We start from the raw sequence: 15,939 nt of genomic DNA on the forward strand, positions 1-15,939 counted from the left end.
CATAGAGCCCGTGCTCCAGAACAAGAGAAGCCCCCACTTGCCGCAACTAGAGAAAGCCCGTGCACAGCAACAAAGACCCAATGCAGTCAAAAACAAATACATTAAAAAAAAAAGAACCAAGGAGTGCTCTGTTTGGGATGGAGGGGGCCACACCTCTTATCTGCTAAGGCAACTGTGTCTGAACTTCTCCCCAAACCATCCCAAGAAGAGAACAGGCCCTGAAGCCCTGGAGAGCCACTGGAGGGGTATGAACAGGAGAGTGACACAATTTTGGTTTACAACTTTACAATTTCACTCTGGCTGCTCTGCTGCCTATAGACTGCAAAGTGCACAAGGGTGGAAGCGGGGGCACAAGGGTGGAAGCAGGGACACCACTTAGGAGGCCACTGTAGTGATCCAGGTTCTAAGGGATATGCTGACAGTGTGGACTAGGATGGAAGTAGAGGATAGAACTGGATTGGAAATAGAGTCAACAGAACTAGGTCATGGCTTAGCTGATGGAGATGATGATGATGAGTAACTTTCATCCCTTCCTCCCTCTAAAACCCAGCACTGGGTTCCTGACTAAACCACTGGGAAGATGAGAGATACACTATAAGGATGGGGAAAACTAAGGGCTGACCAGGTTTGAGGTTCCACTTTGGACATGGTCATACTGGGACATATTCAAGTGCATATGTGAATCTGTGCTGGCCCAGAGATAAGACTCCAGATGCCTTCCTCACATATGGAAAGGGCAGTATCAGCTAGGGAGGGCTCACTCTGAGCTCTGAGGCCTCTTTATATTTGGAAGTTAGAAAGAGGTGGAAGTGGGAAGTACCGGAGTGGAGAGAAGAGATGATCATGATCTCTGAGACAAGAAGAGGTGAGCATCTCCAGGCAAGGGAGAGAGGGAAAGTGAGGGGCTTGTAAGGGCACAGACCAGGCCCACTCTGGTAATATCAATCTCTGTTAATGGTGCAAGAATATCCCTAACCACAAGAATCCAACCTTCTAAGAGAAGTGGGTACCCACCCTCAGGAGGCCCCCAGGCAAGTGAAAAAACTGAATAAGAAATTTAAAATCATCCTTCAAATAACAGGCCCAGATGGCTTCACTGGTGAATTGTATCAAATATTTTAAAAAATAATACTAATTCTTCACAAACTCTTAGAGAAATAAGTAGGAAGCACTTCACTCATTCTATAAGGCCAGTATCAAAGGCCAAAGACATCACAAGAAAAGAGAACTACAGAAAATAGCTCTCTAGTGAACACAGATGCAGAAACTACTCCTAAAAAATCAGCAAACCATCCAGCAACATAAAAAGGATTACACACCATTACTAAGTGAGATTTATCGCAGGAATTCAATGTTGGGTCAGCATCTTGAAAATCAATATTATATACATATTAACAGCTTAAAGGACAAAAACCACATGATGATCTCAATAGGTACAGGAAAAGCATTTGATAAAACCTAACACCCATTCATGACAAAAACTTCTTCAGGGCTTCCCTGGTGGCGCGGTGGTTGAGAGTCCGCCTGCCGATGCAGGGGACACGGGTTCGTGCCCTGGTCCGGGAAGATCCCACATGCCGCGGAGCGGCTGGGCCCATGAGCCATGGCTGCTGAGCCTGCGCATTTGGAGCCTGTGCTCCGCAACGGGAGAGGCCACAACAGTGAGAGGCCCGCGTACCGCAAACAAACAAACAAACAAACAAAACTTCTTCAACTTGAAAAAAGACATTGATAAAAAATCCACAGCTTAACATATTTAACGGTGAAGGACTAAATGTTTAATGTTTTCCTCCCTCAGACTGAGAACAAGGCAAGAATGTCCACTTGTGCAACTTCTACACAACATTGTACTGGAGGTTCTTTTTTTTTTGGCCAGGCCACGCAGCTTTCAGGATCTCAGTTCTGCAACCAGGGATTGAACCTGGGCCACAGCAAGTCCTAACCACTAGGTCACCAAGGAACTCCCTGTACTGGAGATTCTAGCCAGTGCAACAAAGCAGGAAAAAATTAAAGGCTTCCAGATTGGAAAGAAAAAAAGTGAAACTGTCTTTATTCACAGATGACATATCATGCGTGTAGAAAATCCCAAGGAATACACATATACAATTTTTTTTTTTTTTTTTTTTTTTGTGGTACGCGGGCCTCTCACTGCTGTGGCCTCTTCCGTTGCGGAGCACAGGCTCCAGACGCGCAGGCCCAGCGGCCATGGCCCATGGGCCCAGCCGCTCCGTGGCATGTGGGATCCTCCCGGACCGGGGCACGAACCCGTGTCCCCTGCATCGGCAGGCGGACTCTCAGCCACTGCGCCACCAGGGAAGCCCTATAATTTTTGTTTTTAAAAGATAAAATCTAATAGGGAGTTCCCTGGGAGTCTAGTGGTTAGGTTTCGGCACTTTCACTGCTATGGCCCAGGTTCAATCCCTGGTTGGGGAACATCCCTCAAGCCACGTGGCACAGCCAAAAAACAAAAAGAAAAGAAAAACTAATAGATAAGTTTAGCAAGGTCACAGGATATAAGATCAATATACAAAAAAACAACGGTATTTCTATATACTAGCACAAAAAAAAACCCCAAATTAAAATTAAGCAAGCACTTCCATCCACAACAGCATAAAAACAAAAATACTTAGGATCAATTTAACAGAAGGAAGTACAACACTCATACAACAAAAATGGCAAAATATTGCTAAGAGAAACAGAGGAAGATCTAAACAAATGACATCCCATGTTCATGGATTGGAAGACTTTGTATTGTCAGTATGGTAATTCTCCCCAAATGAACTATAAATTCAACACAGTATCTATTAAAAACCCAGAAAACTTTCTGTAGAAATTGACAAGCTGACCTATAAAAGCTATATGGGAATGCAAAGTACCTAAAATATTCAACAGAATTTTTAAAAAGAACAAAGTTGGAGAACTTACATTATCTAATTTTAAGACTTACTTTAAAGCTGGAAAACTCAGTAGCATACAATCAGTGTGGTATTGGCTCATGGACAGGCATAGAGATCGATGAAACAGAATTGAGAGTCTAGAAGTAGAAGTAAACACTTATATTTATGGTTAACTGATTTCAACAAAGGTACCAAAGCAATTCAATGGAGGAAGAGATAGCCTTTACAACAAATGTGCTGGGACAAATGGATACCCACGCACAAAAAAAGATGAATTCTAAAATTAACTCAAATGGATTATACACCTACACAAGAGCTAAAATTATAAAACTTCTAGAAGAATTTCTTCATGATCTTGGGTTGGGCAAAAGCTCTTAAGATACGACACCAAAAGCACAATCCATAAAAGAAATAACTGATAAAACTAAACTTAATCAAAATTAAAAACTTCTACAACATTATTAAGACACTATTAGGAAAATAAAAAGACAAGCCACAGACTGGGAGAAAATATTTGCAAATCATTTATCTGATAAAGAATTTGTATCCAGAATATGTGAAGAATTCTTTAACTCAATAAGACATATGACCCAATTTAAAAATGGGGACGTTTTCAGTAGATATTTTACTACAGATAGACAAATGGCTAACAAGAACATGAAAAGATGCTCAAAAACCATTAGTTGTTAGAGAAATGCAAATTGTCAGTTTCTTAAAAGGTTAAACATAAACTTACCGTACGTATGACCCAGCAATTCCATTCCTAGGAATATATTCGAGGAATGAAAATATATGTCACACAAAAACTTGTACATGATAGCAGTACTATTCATAAAAGCCCTAAACTGGAAACAATCTAAATATTCATCAACTGATAAAAAAAAAAAGGATAAATAAAATGTGGTATATCCATACAGTGGAATACTATTCAGGAACAATAAAATAAAAAGAACAAACTACTGATATATTCTATGACATGAATGAATTTCAGAAACATTATTCTAAGGAAAGAAGCCAGACACAGAAGACCACATATTGTATGATTCCATTTATATGAAACATCTAGAACAGGGAAATCTATAGAGACAGAAAGCAAAATGGTGGTTGCCCAAGGACAGGGGTGAGAATGGGGACTGTGTATGGGCACGAGGAAACTTTATGGATTGATGAAAATAGTATAAAATGGGGTAGTGGTAATGGTTGCACAACTCTGCACATTTACTACAAACTACTGAACTGCACTTACAATGAGTGAATGTTAAGGTATGTAAATTATACCTCAATAAAATGGTAAAAAAAAAAAAAAAACCAACAGTGATGCAAAACAAAGGGAAACTAGGAAGCATGATTAGGTGAACTTTGAATCTGGCTATACCTGACCTCAAGTTCGTCAAGAAACATAATGGTTGTGTCTCTTCCATGTGTCTGGTGTTGGTACACAATAGTGGAGACTCTTAAGGAGCTCACCATCTAGTGGGTGAGACAGGCAAACAGGCCACTGCCCTGCCGGGATACAGTCAGGGACAAGCATGGAGGAGAAGTACTAGGCTGACCAGAGATGCCAGACCACAGCAGCCTTCTATGCCATGCTAGGTAGTTTGGGTTTTTATCCTGAACTGCAAACCTAGAAAAAGAGAATTAAATAGGGAACTGAGCTCCGTTAGAGGAAAACATCTGTGTATCACTAGAGATGAAATAGGAAACAGTAAGCCTGGGATAATTTCTGTAAGAACTGTGAGATTCCCTTGCCATTTTTCCATTGGGTAATGTTATGTTATTGTGAGCAGCAGTAAAAACCAGTACTGTTGATCTTTGGGGTGAAGAGGAGTGGGCTCTGCTGCTAGTTGGGAAAGCAGAGTTCAAAGAACATGGAAAGAAATGGAAAGTCAAGCAGATGAGTCTAGCTAAAGTTCACTGGTCCACTCTCTACCCATGAGCTCTTTGGTTCTGAGCAAAGAGCTCTACCCATGAGCTCTTTGGTTCTGAGCAAAGGGGTGTAGGTTCATGGAAAGGGTTGTTAATACTTTAGAGGCATTTGACCTTTCTCCCACAGTAGAGTCCACAGATAATCTGGTTTCCTCTTTTTCAACACAAAGGTACCTGTTTCCATAATCCAAACAGGGTTCTTCTCTTTCTCTCGCTGCTCAGTCTGCTTCTCGAAGGCCATCACAGTACTGGGCAGCAGACCTCCACACTCGGGGCATGGAGGCTGGATGAATCAGCTGCTCCAGAGGACGAAGACACTGCTTTCCTCAGGTGAACTGGACTGTGAATGTGGAGATCTGGTCTCAATTCTTGACGATACTACCAATTAGTTGATGAATCAGGTCAGTTACTCAGCCCTTCTGAGAAAATTTATGTTAAAATGAGCTATGTCACCTATTGCACAGAGGTTACTAAGAGGACCAAGTGAGAATCAACAGTGTTTATATGTGAAACATGCTAAGGGGGTGTATGTGGGAGTGACACACCCTTCCAAAAACGTTTTTAAAAAGTTATCATCCAGGGCTTCCCTGGTGGCGCAGGGGATAAGAATCTGCCTGCCAATGCAGCGGACATGGGTTCGATCCCTGGTCTGGGAACATCCCACATGCCGCGGAGCAACTAAGCCTGTGAGCCACAACGACTGAGTCTGCGCTCTAGAGCCCGTGTGCCACAACTAACTGAAGCCCGTGTGCCTACAGCCCATGCTCCACAACAAAAGAAGCCACCGCAACGCGAAGCCCGCGCACTGCAACGAAGAGTAGCCCCTGCTCGCCGCAACTAGAGAAAGGCCATGTGCAGTGACGAAGACCCAACACAGCCACACACACAAAAAAAGTTGTCATCCAAGAGTACAACCATTACCCACTGGATGAGGCTGACCATAAACTGACTTTTGGAAAAGTGTGCATGAAGAGCTTCCTAAAATCCACCACCACAGTAACCAGGATGCAGTCTTAGGAAGGCAGATCTGGAAGAGGAAACTAAACACTGGAGTCTGGTTCTCACACTGGGATGAGCATACCAACCATGGTGGAAACTTGCCTGCACAAGGGCCTGAGCTGCACCCCAGCCCTAGGGAATTGGTCTCTGGGGAGGGTTCTACAAGTCAATCTGTGGTTTAAAAAATTTCCAGTGACTTTTATGTGCACCAAAGCTAAGCACCTCTGGCTTGGAGGTATAAAAAAGGAGCTGGGGGTTTTGGCTCCAGGTGGTCACAGGCAGTCACATTCCACTTAGGAACTCTAGGAGTTTTATGGCAGGGAGTGAAGAAAGGGGGAAATCCAAGAGAAGTGGTGATCCGGACAGGAGCAAATATGCAACACGCTCAGGAAGTCTTTTGCATATATTTTTCATCAGAACCCATCTTTATAAAATATACACATCTCTCCAAAGACTACTTTTGCCATGCTGTTGGGCTTTTTCCTTATTTTCACAGAAATATTTTCACTTTGTCCAATATTTTTTCACTGAATTACGATAAAAATATGATTTACCTCTAATTAAAAAAAAATAAAATCAGGAAAGGGCAAGAAGATATTAGGAGTGTACTCTTTATTTCTCTTTGGTTTCTTAACACAAAAGACATGCGTTCTATAAATAAAAGGAATTAAGATTTTTCTGGGAAACAATAAATTGGGGGGAGGGGGAATCGGAATTCCTACCTACTCACATCTCTGTGGCCAAGTCAAAAGGCTGGACTTCAGCTCCCATCCTGGCTTTGCTCTCGGATGAAACCCAGAAGAGAAGGTTCCTTGTGTTATCTAAGGGGAAATACCCTAGGACAGCGAATGCCACAGTCCTCTGCTCAGAGCTGGGCCGGACCCCAAGGTTCACTGTCCACAGTATCTGCCCTATACCCTTTTCACAATACCTATGGGTGGCATCTCTTCTTTTCATGGTTTTACTGGAAAGGCTCCAACATCAAAGGGTCAGACCAGCCACCTGTAAACAGTCATCGCCGTCAGACTGAGGAACCAACTGTGGAGAGTGTGAAAATGTTAGTGTTTGCTCACTTGTGCTCAGAGCCCAGATCAAGGCACTGGCTTCACCTTACTTGGAAACACTGACCCCAGGTGGAGCAGTGTAACTTCTACACCAGGAGGTGGGAGTAGATGTAGGAAGGCTATCACAAGAGCAGCAGATCATGGGAAAATGATCTCTCAACCCCAATGGCAAAATCTGGGTCAGCATCCTAAGGACCTGGTGAGGTCCACTGGTTGATTCTTAACACATTCACAACCCAGGTTTGTCAGTGCTGTTGCAAATTCACAAAAGAAAGGGGCTTATAATAAGAAGACAAGCACTGATAACTCCTCTCTAACAGGAATAACAGACCCCACCCTCCTTCCAAGTCTACCTCTAACAGGCAAACCGACAGGGAGCGAGAAATGCCAGAGCTCTACCACAAGCCCAGGCTCTACTATATCAGATTGTTAAGTCTTTTAAAATAAAAACATCATTTTCAAGTGCTTTTAGCAGAGGCCCAGCTCCTAAGTGGCAGGTAACAAAGGTACTTCCCTCTGGAAACATGGCGATTGCACACACTGGTAAACCTCACAGTCCCAGGGTAGGAGAGACTTCTCAGGTGTCACATGGTGCCTTTCTGAACAGGCTTCCAGGACACCCAGGCAGGCAGCGATGGGCAGACCAACCAAGTAGAGATTGGGACCCTGAGACCCAATCTTGCATTGGAAATGTATCCTCTTTTAGTCTCTACTGGAAGAATTTTGGAAAACCAAATTTTGGCAGCAGCAGTTGAAGGACAGCTCCACTGCCCAGTGCACTGGTAAGAGAAGAGTCCTCCTGTTGGGGTCCCACTGTGCAGCATCAAGGTCCCATCCAGGGAGGAGGAAGGAGGAGCATGGAGTCTCTTCAAGAGGTCATTAGCTAAGATCATAGGAAGAAATATAAAATCTGTTCTTTGCAGCAGCAAGAGATTCTTTCAGCTTTTAGTTCTTTACGTCATAAAGCCAGCTTTGCTAGAATATAAAGGTCCACCTTGCTGGTCAGTCTGCCAAGGGCTGGAGGGGAGACCAGACCCCTGGAATTGGCGAGTGGATGGAGGAGCAGCGGACTGGCAGGGTAGATATGGTTACTGGATCAAGCCAGCCGTGGCTGGTGGAAGGACCAAGTCTCTGGTTAGGTTCTAGAGGTACAAATGGTCAATGTACCTCAGAAGCATCACGATGAAGAAAACTATCCAAGAATGATAGATGGGCAAATGAGAATCTGGCCAGACCTGCTGTTTCCTGCTGGTCAAATAAGGAAGGAATGAAAGTGGGGTGGGAATCTGCATGAGTGCCATGGTGGCAGTGGGAGATAACCACAGGGGCATCTGGAGCCTCCAGCGACAAGCTGGGAGCTTCCACCTAGAAGAGTGGCAATAACTTAGCCAACTCGCTAAGCCTACGATTAAAAAAGTCCTCTGATAGTGGGTGTGAAGACAAACCCCACGAGCACCTTGCTACAGGACTGGTCGAGTGCGCACTGATTCCGGACACACAGGGGCTCAGAGGGAACCCCGAGTGCCATGCGAGGCCTTAGGACCCTGGGATCCGAATGTGGGAGCGGATACCACCCTTTTCACGTTGGGTGGTTTTCCATTTAAACATATATTTGCCTCTAGTGTCTTTTATGTTTTCTTCTTGCAAAAAAATGTTCACTTTAAAAAATTATTTTTCTTTTCAGTTTCTTTCAAGTGTTTCTTTAACTTTCCTTCAGTTTCTTTCAAGTATCTTTTATCCTCTCCCTCTGTTTCTCCTGAACAAGATGAAAAAGACCTCGCTGAAATCCCAAAATTAGACACAGGAAAAGCTTCTGTTCTTCGTGCTTACTCAGCAATGCAGACAAAATTCTCGGTGCGCTCGGATGGAAGGAGGAGGTGCGTGTGTGCAACCAGCACTGCCATGGCTGCAGCCTCGCAGTGAGGACAACCCGGCCTGTGTCCCTCCTCTCCCACCCACACCCCACAGTTTCCAACACGCTTGGCCACTGAAGCCACCCCATCGCAAACTGGCCACAACACACCTGGCAAGCAGTAGGCAAGGAGTGTCAGATGGAAGACACTCTGCAGATGGGCGACCCACAGAGCTGTGGCAGGTGGGAGCTGGGCTTGGATGGAGCCTGTGGACATGTGGACCAGCAAAGCAGTCCTGTGTCACCAGCTGCGGGACCCAGAGGGGCTTCTGTCCCACGCTGTGCATCTTGATGACCTAGGCCTGAAGGTCACAAGGGCTGCACAGGGAGGGAGGACTTAAGCACCTGGAAAACTGTACCTCTGGCGAGCTCACATTTCACCCTGTCTTCTGGTCCACCACCTCTTCCGAGGGGGACTAACCCTGGAAGGAAGTGCCTGTGTTTGTACCAGATCCCTACTCCACCACATCCCACCCTTCGCCTTAGATGGTGAGGAGAGGGATGCAGCCCACACCGACCCCTCCCTCGTGACATGCCATGGGGGCCATAAACGTCCAGCGGTCCGTGTCTGGGTCGTACATCTCCACCGAGCTCAGGTTCGACTGTCCGTCGTAGCCCCCCACGGCGTAGAGCCGCCCACAGCTGGCCACCAGGGAGACCCGGCTCCGGCGTGTGTGCATGGGGACTATCAGGCACCACTGGTCCGCCACAGAGCTGTACACCTCGGCGCTGCTGAGGAAGCCCGAGCCGTCGTAGCCCCCGCACACAAACATCTTGCTTCCCAGGGATGCAGCTCCGTGCCGGCAGCGCTTGTTGAGCATGCTGGCCGCCGGGTGCCAGGTGGCTGTGTGGTGGTTGTAGTGCTCCACCTGCAGCGGGGAGACAGGTGCAGGTTCAGTCAAAGCCAAAGCTTGGTCACCGGTGGCCCACCTGGCATCAGGCCCCAGGGGGAGGCCTGGGGACAAGGAGCTCTGCCAGTGTGTGCTCTGCCCCGGATGCCCAGTTTCCTCAGCTGCGCACCTGCTCGTGGGCTTATAGGGACAGGTGAGAGAGAGATGGCCTAACCTGACCAGTTCTGTTTACACCTGAGGAAACAAATCAAGGAGTTGCCCAGGATGCACTGCTATGTAGTGACAGAGCTGGGATGAGAGTAGGGTCTCCTGAGATCCGTGCACAGCGTGTTCCCTCACAGCACTGACTGACTTTGGAGTGACCAGCAAGTGGCTCTCGAGATTTTTTTAAAAGAATAAATGCAATTTCAAACAAATTATCCAGAAGAATGCAACTATTTGAAAATTCACCCTCTGTATATGACTGGGCTTACTTTGGGCAGGAATTTCACCGGGTCTCACGCAGCATCCGCTGGGGAACTGAACAGGGTGGGGGTGTGGGTGGTATGGCCACACCCTACCTCTCTCCTTTGTGCACACTGGTTCCCATTCTTGGAAGCATTTCGGAGCATGTGGCAGATGGCCTGAGGCCTCTGGATGACACCTTACCTAGCAATGGCAAGGCTGAGGCTTTTCCCAAAGAATATCCTTTCAAAATAACTCTCAAAGAAAACAAGAGTGGGTGCCCTTAGCCCAGGAGGAGCCCAGACTCACACTATTGAAGATCTGCAAACCGTCATGGCCGCCCGACACGTATATCCTGCCCTCAAAGACTGTAACCCCTGCAGCACTGCGATTGGAGCTCATCGGGGTCACCACAGTCCACCTTCAGGAAAGAGGCAAAGTAGAAGGGGAGCCATGAGATTTGGTGTTCCTGTCCTCCCAAGACAGCTTAGAAGGATTCAGGGGAACTGTGCTGTGCTCCATCTCACCCTGGACAATCTCCCCACTTCTTATCGCCTGCCACACCACCTCTGCTAAGGGCTCACTCTGGCTGCCGCCTCTCACTTTAAGCTTCGGGCCCATAGCTGGTCATCTCTGCTGGCACTCAAAATTAACATCGCCCAAGCAAGACGTCTCTGACAGATCTGCTCCTCCATCACACTCCCTGGTCTCGATAATGGGACCACTAGCTACCTAGTTGCTATACTTATAATCTCAGCATTTTTATAACCTCTTCTCCATCATCCTCAACATTCTGTGGTCACCATGACCCCCCTGGTTTGCTTCCTAGTCACTGCTTGTCCCCATCCCACTACTGCTGCCCTAGCTCTGGCCTCTCACTGGACCACTGCAACAGTCCCCTTACAGGTGGCCTGGCTTTCAGAACATCCCCATTCCGATCCTGCACAGCACGTCCTCTAGTGAGGACTCCTGTTTCCTCTAAGGCAGAGTCCAAGTTCCTTAATGTGGTTCTTTACCACTTGGTCCTCATCCACTTTCCAGCTTTGCTTCCTGCCATGCGCCACCCACACCTGCTCCTCAACCACACACAGCTGTTTCTTATCTCCAAGCCTCTCTTCCTGCTGTCCCCCCACCTGGGATGCACGTCTCCCACTATCCACGATGGGTCTCCCCTTAGAAGACATCTCTGCAACCTGACTCTCCCCGCAAGCTGTGGGGAAGATGAGAGCCCTCCCCACTCTGTGCCCAAGAGCTCTAGACATAGGCACCCAAGGGAGGACGATCACCTTGTGCTGTGGCCCCAACAGACTAGGTGCTACTTAAGGATCTGAGACACCCTGCTCGCTGCCCGATACATAGTAAGTTGGTTAAGTGAATGGAATATTGGCTTAAAAGCACTGTGATGAATCCATTCTACTAATGTGCTTATACTGTTATAGTAAAAGCAGATTCAAATACTGAAATGAAGAACTCGGGCTAACCTTGCCAGTGTTTTCCAAAGAGTGTTCCGCAAAATAAGTCCACCAGATGGTGATAGGTGTTAGATAAAATGAAGTTAAAGAGGTTTCTCTGCCGCATAATTTTTCAGTCTTTAAAATAGTAATATGCATTATGGGAAGATGAGGCCTCTGGTGGTACAGACATCAATGTTTCCCAAGCTTCTCTGAGTATCTGAAATGTAACTTTTTTTTCCCAAATCCTATCTTACCCACTTTGGAAAGGGCTGTTCATCTATTTCTCATCCCTTTTCACCCGCATTTCTATTAAAATGCGTTGATTTAGTTAAGAGGTACACAGCATTAATAACTGTTTCCAAGTATCTAAGCAGACTGTTTTTAGAATTTATTTAATCATTCATTCATTTAACCAAAGGTTATTAAATGCCTATTATATGCAAGGTACTACAGGGGCTAAATAGGTGAGATATTCCCTATCCTTAGAAGCATGATTAAAAGATTGCAGTTCTGATTTTTCATACTCTGTTTAGCAAGCTCCAGTTGCCCCAGGGGAGCTGGAGTCCTTACTTGTCCGTCTCAGGTGAGTAGGTCTCCACAGAGTTGAGAGAAGAGTTGCCATCATAGCCACCACAGACGTAGATCTGCCCGTCCAGCACGACCGTCCCCATGGCACTGAAACAGAGGTGTCATCCCGATGGGCCTCAGACTTCTTGGGGCAACCTCTCACGCTCACTGAGAAGTAAACCTAGCCCCCAACTGCCTCTTTCTAGAACAGACCTAAATCCCAGGAATGTGACTAAGCAAAGTGTAACACTGAGGGGAAAGGAGCTGCCCTGTGATTCCTCTTGCCTCCTGCCCCCCTGCCTGGGGTTACTTCCTCTCCCTCCTCCTCAGTCCCTGATATGCTCATCTTCCGCCCTGCCGTGCTCAGGGTCTGATTTACCTTTAAGGCCCAGGTCAAATTCCTCTCTCTCCTCCTCCAAAAGCCATCCTGCATTGCCCAGCAAGAATTACTCCCTCCCAACCCCACACTCCCAGAACAGCTCCTTTATCACAGCTCCTGTCAGTCGTCCATTCATTCAGCACGTTTTCATCAGGCCCTCATGAGGCACACCGTCCCATGCACCAGGTTTAGAGAACTGAGCAAGCCAGACTCCTGCCCACGGGGTACCAGGAATCGACCCGTCACCTCTTAACAAGTGGGAACCTCCTGGAAGACTGGGGTCTCTATCAGTGTGACCCTGACAGTACTTAATGTGGTGCTTCGTACGTAACAAGCCCTCAACATATGTTTGTTGTGTTACCTTGATTTCCCCACGCAATTCACTGTAAAGTTTGACAGACATCTTTTCATTACATACATGGCCCTGCATGTCCCCTAATTTGTCTTAGTGGGTGAGGCAACAGCTTCTGTTTGTTTCGTACTTACTACACACATCAGGTGCTCCACACTTGCTATTTTCCACTCTCACCACATCCTGCATGAAGCATCACCATCACCACTGTATAGATGAGTAGCTGTGGCTTGGGGAGTCTGGGCTATCCTCTCAGGGCTGCCCAGAGAGAGGCATGCCTTAGATTTCAATGACACAAGTCTGATTCCCACACTGTTCATCATGCCAAGTTCTCCTAAGAATCTTCTACATAAAGCCTCATGAAAAATTAAACATGAATGCCAAGCTGCCCGATGCACTGTTTTCAAACCTGATGCTGGAGAAGATTAAAAATGAATCTGGGTGCCTAACAAATAGGAAGATAAACTATACCAGGCTTTATAGCCCCCTTCCAAATGTACACAGCAAATCAAAGTGATACACACACACGATGTCCCTGAACCAGCCTGAAAGAGGAAAAGGACCTGCCTTGGGAGAGGACTGTGGGAAGGTCACAAACTCACTAGACATGTCACTATCCTTCTAGAAGTGGACAAAAGTAACAATTTAGGAGTTCAACAAAAATGTGAGGAAGAATTGAGAGGTGCCACAAAACTGTGTGAGATTAACTATCAACGAAACGGTAAAGACAGTGTGAAGAGACAAGGGGGAGAAATGCTGACCAGTGTGGACTGGATAAGGCATGGGAGAAGGCTCCACGCAAGCAGCCTGGAAGACTGGAGAAGGACAGGGAATGACGGCAGAAAGGAGGCTGTCACCAACTGGCAGGACAGAGGGTGTGTGGTTCATCAGGGGAGAAGTGACTATGAACATTTTAAGGTAGCCTGTAATTTAAAGGGGACGAAATGGAGCTGGGCCCACACTACTAATAACAGGGCATTAACCACAGTGAGGGAAAGGGCTACCCGGAGGGCTCCTCCCAGACAGCACTCCAAACCCTGTGACATCACAGCTAGCAAGTGGCCCAGAGCAGACACACAATGAACAACTGATTGACATCAAAGTGAAAAAGGCCCTCCTGGTTGGTGATATATATGGAGCAGTGAGTCATTCGAGGCCACAGAAAGCTGCAAAGTATCCAAGGAGCAAGAAGGGGAAGCACGGAAGCAGAGGTGGGGGGTGGGGGGAGGAAGGAACCATGAGAGTGTAGCTTACGGCTTCGGGAGGAGTAGATCTTATACACATATTTTTTCTTCCAAAAACAAAGCTACTTTGGCCTTTTGTGAATCTTACTGGTACAAAGGTAGATTCCCCCCTGCTCAAGGCCACAAACAAACACTACTGAACGTGATACACCATGTGTATCACGGACCATGTGTGACAGTTTCATGTGGCAAAGGACTTCCACACTGCAACATGACTCTTCTTCCTGACCACATGCAGTGACTTGATCTTTTTTTGGCAGTCACATGATCTTACAAGTAGAAAACCCAAATCATGGCCAGACAAAGGGGTCTGTAAGGCAAATTCTCAGATGAGAGAATTACAAAGCAGAAAGGCCTTTAAAGGGCAACTGGTCCAGTGGTTTTCGAACTTCCCCTTTCAAAAAAAGTTTCATTTAACTTTTTCCTCCTAAAGTTGGGCATATGTCAAGGAAGCTCAATACATAAAAGGGATAAACACAGAGCTGTTCTGGTTAAACGGGTAGGGGGCCTTGGATGGCTGTCCTATCTTCCGTTAGTTTTGGAAGAGAAACATCAGAGCGTCATCTGAAACCATGATCTGGGGGCTTCCCTGGTGGCGTAGTGGTTAAGAATCTGCCTGCCAATGCAGGGGACACTGGTTTGAGCCCTGGTCCAGGAAGATTCCACATGCCATGGAGCAACTAAGCCCGTGCGCCACAACTACTGAAGCCCGTGCGCCTAGAGCCCGTGCTCCACAACAAGAGAAGCCACCGCAATGAGAAGCCCACGCACCGCAACGAAGAGAAGCCCCGGCTCGCCGCGACTAGAGAAAGCCCACATGCAGCAACAAAGACCCAACGCAGCCAAAAACAAACAAACAAACAAACAAACCACCACAATCTGGGGCGGCTACCCCAAGGGTAGGAGAACACAGAGCCTGTCCAGTTACACTCTCCCCCTCCAAAGCTCCTGCCGTCCAACCATGACAATACCCCACACACGGCTGACATAAGGAAGGATGCTGCCAGTCACTTTGGCACTAAGAAGACTAAATGGAGGCACTATGTTTTCTTACTCAGGAAATGTGAGCAGGAGGAGACAAGTGGCTGGAAGGCGTTAAGAGAAATAAAGTCGGGACTTCCCTGGTGGCGCAGTGGTTAAGAATCCGCCTGCCAATGCAGGGGACACGGGTTTGAGCCCTGGTCCAGGAGGATCCCACATGCCACAAAGCAACTCAGCCCATGTGCCACAACTACTGAGCCTGTGCTCTAGAGCCCGCGTGCCTAGAGCCTGCGCTCTGCAACAAGAGAAGCCACCCGCAATGAGAAGCCCGCGTACCGCAAGGAAGAGTAAGGCTGGCCACAACTAGAGAAAGCCTGCGCACAGCAATGAAGACCCAACGCAGCCCAAAATAAATAAATAAATAAAGTAATTAATTTAAAAATTTATTTTAAAAAAAAGAGACATAAATTCGGTCCACCTCACAACTAGCTGTGTGCTCATGCCTGGGGGACGTGTGGCATCCAGAAGTAAAGAGCATTGTTGTGGTTCACACACTCCCTGGTAGTGAAAGCACATGTGGGGCAGGGATCCTGGGGGAAAGAAAGTATAAAGAGGAACACCTCGGATTCCCTTTTATGACTAATAAAGTTAAATCCTCCTTATTCTTCAGGTTTCAACTTTAATCTCACCTCTTCCCTGAAATCTTCCAGATGTTCCAGTCCAGCTTCTCTCCTGCCTCGCGTCTTCCATAATACAAACCTTTAGTTCTTACCTGGCACTTAAATAATAATACAACTTCCACACGTCCCTGTCTTCCCTGTCTTGTCTCCCCAAGTTCCTCAAAGGACAAGGCAGGGGTTTTACTTTTA

The 15,939-nt window shown here is 46.7% G+C and overlaps 1 protein-coding gene across 5 annotated transcripts in view; it reads right to left on the bottom strand.

The window, feature by feature from the left end:
* Positions 1-6,230: 6,230 nt before the first annotated feature.
* The window catches only part of KLHL18 (kelch like family member 18), a 154,503-nt gene continuing 144,794 nt past the window's right edge, over positions 6,231-15,939 (bottom strand). For 3 of the 5 annotated variants that reach the window (XM_060308777.1, XM_060308776.2, XM_060308778.1), the window contains exons 8-10: positions 12,118-12,222; positions 10,403-10,514; positions 6,231-9,667 (exon numbers count right to left, since the gene is read on the bottom strand). In XM_060308777.1, coding sequence (XP_060164760.1) covers positions 9,281-9,667; positions 10,403-10,514; positions 12,118-12,222 — 604 coding nt within the window. In that variant the 3' untranslated portion in view covers positions 6,231-9,280. The remainder of the gene's footprint in view (positions 9,668-10,402; positions 10,515-12,117; positions 12,223-15,939) is intronic. The other 2 variants (XM_030845369.3, XM_030845370.3) reach the window with 2 other exon arrangements.

Source organism: Globicephala melas, chromosome 11 (genome assembly GCF_963455315.2).
Source record: "Globicephala melas chromosome 11, mGloMel1.2, whole genome shotgun sequence".
In the NCBI taxonomy this organism is placed as follows: Eukaryota; Metazoa; Chordata; class Mammalia; order Artiodactyla; family Delphinidae; genus Globicephala; species Globicephala melas.